At 34.7% G+C, this 7,621-nt stretch overlaps 1 protein-coding gene across 1 annotated transcript; it reads left to right on the top strand.

The window, feature by feature from the left end:
• The first annotated feature begins 5,695 nt into the window (after positions 1 to 5,695).
• Positions 5,696 to 7,094, top strand: LOC107936191 (NADPH:quinone oxidoreductase). Its single transcript, XM_016868872.2, has 3 exons — positions 5,696 to 5,959; positions 6,040 to 6,231; positions 6,523 to 7,094. Exons 1-3 carry the CDS (start codon positions 5,863 to 5,865, stop codon positions 6,825 to 6,827), a joined length of 594 nt encoding a protein of 197 aa, XP_016724361.1. The 5' UTR covers positions 5,696 to 5,862; the 3' UTR covers positions 6,828 to 7,094.
• Positions 7,095 to 7,621: the final 527 nt, after the last annotated feature.

The raw sequence follows: 7,621 nt of genomic DNA, 5'->3' as shown, positions 1-7,621 counted from the left end.
GGCACACGGTCGTGTCCCAGACTATGTCTGTACCCGTGTAACTCTCTGACTTGGGTCACACGGCCAAGCCACACGCCTGTGTGCTAGGCCGTGTAAGAGTACTAACTTATGAAATTAAAGTGTAGGGGTTACACGGCCAATCTACACGCGCGTGTGCTAGGTCGTATGGAAATACCTGAACATTCTGTTTCTCAATTTTAAGGATGCAGGGGACACACGGACAGACCACATGCCAATGTGCTAGGCCGTGTGTCACACACGGCTGAGACACACGCTTGTGTTTCTGCCCGTGCAGATGAAAATAGGCCATTTTAAGGCCACATTTCTCACCCATATTTTATTTCAACCTAGATGCTTTAAGTTTAACACTCGTAGGCCACAACAAGACTATCAATACAACCAATTCCTAGCTCTAAAAATGTCATATTATCACATGCATCTAGCATTCTAATTTACCATATTAATCAATTTACATATTTGATTACTTATATCTAGCATACTATACCAACTCATTCACCAACATGCCTATAAATTATCCATAAATTAACCACACTTAACATATCAAGCATGATGATGACTACTCATACATATATAAGTTGATTGGAAATATAAACAAAATGTAATTCATAATATTTACACAAACCAACTTTACTCAAAACCATTCCAACCCTATACATGCCATATAAACAATAGTGTACGTTTTAAAAGCTACCAGAATAAGCTGGATAATGTGACTTGATGTGTTGACCCAGTCTCCCGACCTCACGATAATCTACAAAGGCATTAAACAACACAAGTAAGCTTAATAAAGCTTAGTAAGTTTGATGGGTTAAACGTAAATCTTACCGAACCTACTATAACAGGTCAATTAAATAAAATCATTCAATGTAAACTTCCTGCCAATCAAAACTTCAAATGATGAATACACTTATTTCAAATCAAAACCAACAATAAACAACAATTCTTCCAATTTCAATTATATAAGTCACTTACCAAATCTTACCAAATTGGAGAACGGCTTACAGATAAGAGTACATCATTTTCAGAAGCCTGAAGGCTGAACAGAAGCTCATGAGAGCTAAACAAAAACGCTTAAGGGTTAAATAGAAGCTCGTAAGAGTTTAACGGAAACCCATAAGGGTTAAACAGAAGCTCAGTAGAGCTGAATAAAAACTCATTAGAGTTGAACAGAAGCCCGTGACAGCTAAATGGAAAGTAAACATGAAGGTTCGCAACAAATTCCGAACCTCGATTTACTTGGGTAATTTATTATCACTTTCCTCGAATGTCGTCAATTTGCCACATAATGAATGTACTCAAATCCCGCGTTCCATTTACCCCGAATATTCAATTCAAATTTATAAATTTAACAATATTTTATTTTCAACAATAGAATAAATATATAATACTATTCATCAATTTAATAGAAATATTAAAATTTAACCGTGCAAACTTACCTGGGTTAAATTGTAAGATTTGCAGAAGTTCATGGACTATTATGCTAATTTTCTTTTTTCACGAGTGTCTACGGGCTTTTGATCTAAAATATAAAATTACTTATTCATTAGTATATATTTCAGTTCCAATTCACTTCACAATTAATACCCCACACTTTTTTGAATTTACACAATTGCCCTAACTTTTACAACTTTTACAATTTAGTCCCTTAACTAATTAGTCTATCAAATGAGCTAATTTTTCTCAATTGATAAGCTATCTAAAAATTCTAGGCTGTCATACAGCCCTTCATAAATAGAAATTTAATACCAAACCCTAATATTTATCCTTTTCATAATTAGGTCCTAAAATCAATATCTAACAAAATCACTATGTAAAATCATCATACAATAAAATTAAAGCTCTAAACCCATGTCATTTCATCAAAAAAAATCCAATATTCATCAATGATAACTTTCAAAATTTCCAATAAAATAAAAAACTAATGAAATAGCTAGTTAGACCTAATTGTAAAAGTTTTAAAAGCACAAAACTTACAAGAGAAAGGCAAAAATTAAACTCACATGAACCTAAAATATGAAAACCAACTTTAAGAGCTCTTCAATGGTGTTTTTGGATAGAAAATCCGAGAAGAAATGGTCTAGAAACTATTAAAAATCTCATTTGGCTATTTTAATTTTATTTCATTTCCAATTTTGCCCTTAAATCACATGTTTTTGTTTTCTCTTCTGCTTATGCCGCCTCAGCCATCCCTTGTGTGTCAATTTTCCCTTTTAGTCCTCCCTTATTTACCATTTAGGCTATTTAATCACTATTTTTTTAAATAGCAAGTTTTGCACCTTTTTCAATTTAGTTCTTTTTAATTAATTAAATATCAAAACGTTAAGATTTTCTAACGAAACTTTAATACTACCTAAATGACACTCCGTAAATATTTATAAAAATATTTATGGCTCGAATTATAAAATTGAGGTTTAGATACCTTGTTTTCTAAACCACTTGACCTAGGTTTTTTTCACTCAAACCTAATAGTTTATTCTGAAACATAAATTACTATTTCAAAATTCTTTCTAAAATCACGTTTGTCTGATAAATACTAAATAATACAATTTATGAACTTACTCGTCGGATTTGATGGTCTCGAACCACTGTTTCCGACACTACTGAAAATCGGGCTGTTACAAATTCTTTTTAATTAACCTACATTCAAAGAAAAATCTGATAAGTTCAAGGGAACTTAGTGAATTCCACATATAAAATTTTATAAAATGGGTGAGACGTTCAGTACAAAATTTATCTCTCTAATAACCATATTCAATAATAATGGTGGTCGACGCTTGGCAATTGCCCAAGTGATTTCTATATCTGTGGCCTTTCTTAGAGTTCAATGTCCTCACCGCCTTGGAGTGCTAGGGCTTATTGGAAATGTCGGGACCCTTGATCTGTCAAAATATCCTCAAAGAAGGTTTCTTAACACATGCAGTTCCTACTTTAGAAGCTCAACGAAATCCTTGCCTTTCTCATTGGCTAGATCTGACCTCCGCTTCCCTTATCTTTTGGCGCACTTTACTGGCCAGTCGGCCTTAGGCATATACTTCTTCTCAAGAGAACTTGATTCAACCCATTCAACTCTTCGGCTTACCTTTTTCCATAATATTAACATATGTTCACAACAACGTACTAGTGCATACTCAACCATGCCTATTTACTTTGCATGGAATCCATAGCTTCCCTAACAGGCTAGCATATGCGTATATTATGAGTACCTTTTTATTTAAAGGGCCTCTCTCCCTTTTTGCCTTAATTGGGGTTGGTACATAACCTTAAAATTTCTTATTGTTTTGGTGGTCCACTTCTCTTAACACGCTGACTCATTTCTTAATGTGACTTATGAATCCAATCACCCGCAAACTCTATTTTCACCATTGACTTTCTTCATGATTCGTAGGATTTCCAATTACAGTCCTCATGTCATTACACCTTAGCAGACTTCCCATGTTACAGTCTCAGTTGACTACCTTGTGTTTGATGTCTCGATGGACTACCATGTGTTTAGTATCCTGATGGACTACTATGTGTTTAGTGTCTCGGTGGAATACACAAGGGATGCCATAGCGTCTTTCAGCTATAGTCTTACTCATTTTTATGATGATGGCATAACATCTTTCAATTATGGTCTTACTCATTTCTGGCGTATAACCTCCGATCAGACCCATGACCTAACCATGGTCTTTCGTATTCACTTTTCCTGTTGCATTCCTTCAATTCCTCTATTTCACTGTTCCTAACCTTGGTGCTCGAACACTGCAGTGTCCCTGTCGCAAGGCCTAAAGCTTCGCTCATTACGGGTGCACATAAAATCACTGTATGACGATATCTAACATAATCACCCATTTTCCCTTCCTAACTTTGTCTAATCCCGACAATGATTCCCTTACATGCATTACATGCATTTTATGAATGAAACATCGTGGATCGTGCCTACTAAACTAAAATGGCAGATACTCATAGACCTATGTTGACTTTCAACATAATTAGCATTTCAGGGTTGTAGTGTAAAAACTCACATTGTTTTCTTGCCTCATTAGGTTAGCTTCTTCGAACGCTAGAGCCTCCTTCATCCTGGTAGTTAAGCATGGCAACCATGTACCAGTTAAATTAAATGTGTTCAACCCTTAAGACCCATATTCCATGATTACCCAGAAACCTTGAGTTTTCTTACTCTACTTTTTTTCTTCAATCTAGAAATTCAGAGGGCAGTTCCTAATCATAAGCGTCGGAGGAGGCTTTGGTGGTGCATGATCACACTATCATCTTCGTCAAGAGGGGGTTTTCCTTGATCCCCATTTCATCAATAAGCCCGAGTTTTACTTGAACGCGTTTTAGCCTCCGACAAAGTTTGATAGCGATGGCAACCTTATTGATGAGACATCCAAGGAGAAAATGGAACAAGTTCTTATTGCCTTGCAAGCATTTACCCTGCGACTCCAACCTAAAACCTGAGTAAACAAATCACTCTTTCTTTTCTCAATTCTTCCATTGTTATTGTGATGAATTACAATTTCCTGTAATTTTGGGAGTTTGTTTTTCTTTGAAATGCTGCAATTTGAAACTTGTAATCTTATGTACTAATAATAACAAATGCTACTTCGACAGAGGAAAAAAACTATATATTCCATTTAATGAGGTTTTCGAGTACTTTAAAAGATTTTGACGATTTTCTATTTTTTGTATGGCTAAATTTGACGACCTCGTTGGTAGTTTGACGCGCTCAATAATAATAACATTTAAATTTCGGCATTTAATTCAAGTAATGACTGGAGGTATTTATGTTCAATCTTTTTCGCTACTTTATATTATAAACTATTATTTATGCTTGCATTTGATACATATTTGAATATATATATTATTCAACATAATATTTGAATACATTTAAGAAGTCCATATCCTAAAAATATATTGGTCGCTTAGATATATTGGTTTGTAATCAAAATACATCATACACCAATTTCTTTTAAAAAATTCTGCTAGTAAAAAATTCAATGAATTATATTTTATTTAGATTTCTTTTCAGAAAAAAATAAAATCATTTAGTTATATAAAATACTTATATTAAATCGGATAATTTAGTTTGTTCGATTACATAAATTGATAAAAGATCAAATACCCTATTTTAATCGACTCGGGTAAATAAATTTTTGTTTTCATCATTTAATTAAATAAAACTATAATTTGATCATTGAATTATTTAAAAGTTTTCATTTAAGTCATTAGACTATTAAAATTGATGCCATATGACTTTCTCAAGTTACATCAATCTATGAACCAAAATTTAAATTGCAACTTTTTCTTTTCCGATCTTTGACATTGTCTTCTATTTTTAAACTCAAGCTCGATTAAGCTTGTTCATCAATTTTGTATTCGAGTTCAACTCAAAAATAAACTTAGGGTTAAGAATATGTATTGAAGGCAATAATGTAATTTAATAATATAAAAATATGTAAAACTCGATAAAGCTCACAAGCCGTTCGAGTCAAATATTACTAATTTCAAATTTAACTCGACCGATAGCTTGAGTTGCTCGAGTTCAACTCGATAGTTACCGAATCAAATTTAAATTTTTTTTAAATCAAACTTGAATAATTAATGAGCACTTACATCTCGTTTACACCTTAATTCCCATTGCGGTTGGCAGGCTGAAAGCTAAATTGACTTCCTCACTTCTAGAACAAAAACCACTTTATTGATTATTCTAATCCAGCAGTCCAAATCTGACCATTCATATTCAAATATAGAAATCATCCCAAACCATTTCATCAATTTCCTTTCCTAAGTCTTACTCTTCCACTCTCATAATTACTTTACCCAGAGGGAGACGGGAGGACTGTAAGATATTAGAGAGCAATGGAAACTGTTGTAGCATCCAAACCAATGATTAAAGTTGCTGCCATTAGTGGGTCTTTAAGGAAAGCCTCTAACAACAGAGGCTTAATTCGAACTGGTATATATTTTGTCAGTTTGGGTTTTGAATTTTGAAATTCTGGGGAATATTGATTTGTTTAATTTGTTTTTTTTTTCCAGCTTTGGAGCTTACCAAAGAGTCCATTAATGGGATTGAGATGGAATACGTAGACATTTCACCACTTCCAATGCTCAACACAGATTTGGTAGTTGATGGCAAGTTACCCCCTGCGGTTGAGGCTTTCAGGCAGAAGATTTTACAGTCTGATAGCATCCTTTTTGCTTCCCCTGAATACAACTATTCCCTTACTGGTATCGTCATTCCCTTCCCCCAATGCTTTTCTCCTTTCAATTTTAATCTATTTCTATGGAACACTTTCTTTGATGTTCACGTGATTATGAATTTGGAGAAAAGATACTTTTCCAATAGTTCAATCCTGCATCAACATTTCCAGAGATAATATCTCTATTTTATACAATCATTTCCAGTAAATTTTGTACTTTGGAAATTGTAGACAGTTTATTAGGATGTCTCATTTTTGGATTCCTTTTAAATATCAAAACAGTGCATTTCATGTTACCTCATTATATGCACCATTCCAGGACCTCTGAAGAATGCACTTGACTGGGGTTCACTATCACCCAATGTATGGGCAGATAAAGCGGCTGCCATTGTAAGCGCCGGAGGAGGCTTTGGTGGTGCGCGATCACACTATCATCTTCGCCAAGTTGGGGTTTTCCTTGATCTTCATTTCATCAATAAGCCTGAGTTTTACTTGAACGAGTTTGAGCCTCCTGCAAAGTTCGATAGCGATGGCAACCTTATTGATGAGGCATCCAAGGAGAAAATGAAACAAGTTCTTGTTGCCTTGCAAGCATTTACCCTGCGACTCCAACCTAAAAACTGAATAAACAAATCACTCTTTCTTTTCTCAATTCTTCCATTGCTACTATGATGAATTACAATTTGTCTGTTTGAAATGCTGCAATTTGAAACTTGTAATTTTATGTACTAATAATAACAAATGCTACTTCGACAGAGGAAAAAAAATGTATACGCATTTCACTGTCAATTGCCTTGTAAGCGGGCATACCCTAAATTTATGATACTTCAATTTCTTTTTTTCAAATATTAGTGTTTGATATATAATAAATTATTTTATGGATTTTTTCTACCACATTATCTATTGTATCTTTCCAATTATTTAATGGCATTTCAGCATCTTCTTTTTTTTTTATGTAATTCTTACATAATTTTAATTATTTTTTTTACCTTGAACCTTCAGCCGAATACCTTGAACCCCAGCAGCAGTGCAGCCCAATAAAAAAGCCCCAGCATCCCCGAAGCCCAAAAAAAAGAAATAAATAAATAAAAGAAGCAGCCCAGCAGCAGCTAGGCCCGTTCCAGCAGTAGCAGCCAGCGGCCCAGCAGTCCCCAGCGCGGCCCAATCCTGTCCAGCAGCAGGCCTACTCGCCCAGCAGTCCAGGCCCAGGCAGCAGGCCAGCAGCCAGCCGAGGCCCAGCGCCTGCAACAGCAGGCCAGAAAAAAAAGGGGAAGAAAGAAAGAAAGAAAATTTCGAGTCGTGTAACCCGTTCAATTAAGCTCGTATTTTCGGGCTTTTCAGTAATTTATTTTTTATCCACTTTTAATTTAATTCGTGTATTTTGATGACATTTCTTTTTGAATGTTACCAGTATTGTT

This window comes from Gossypium hirsutum, chromosome D04 (assembly GCF_007990345.1).
Source record: "Gossypium hirsutum isolate 1008001.06 chromosome D04, Gossypium_hirsutum_v2.1, whole genome shotgun sequence".
In the NCBI taxonomy this organism is placed as follows: domain Eukaryota; kingdom Viridiplantae; phylum Streptophyta; class Magnoliopsida; order Malvales; family Malvaceae; genus Gossypium; species Gossypium hirsutum.
The sequence above is the reverse complement of the archived record's forward strand: the minus strand, read 5'-3'. Positions and strand labels throughout refer to the sequence as shown.

Coding starts and splice junctions, on each gene's coding strand:
- LOC107936191 (XM_016868872.2), top strand. CDS start 5,863: ATGGAAACTGTTGTAGCATCCAAACCAATGATTAAAGTTGCTGCCATT. Junction 5,960..6,039: donor CAGAGGCTTAATTCGAACTG/GTATATATTTTG, acceptor TTTTTTTTCCAG/CTTTGGAGCTTACCAAAGAG. Junction 6,232..6,522: donor ATACAACTATTCCCTTACTG/GTATCGTCATTC, acceptor GCACCATTCCAG/GACCTCTGAAGAATGCACTT.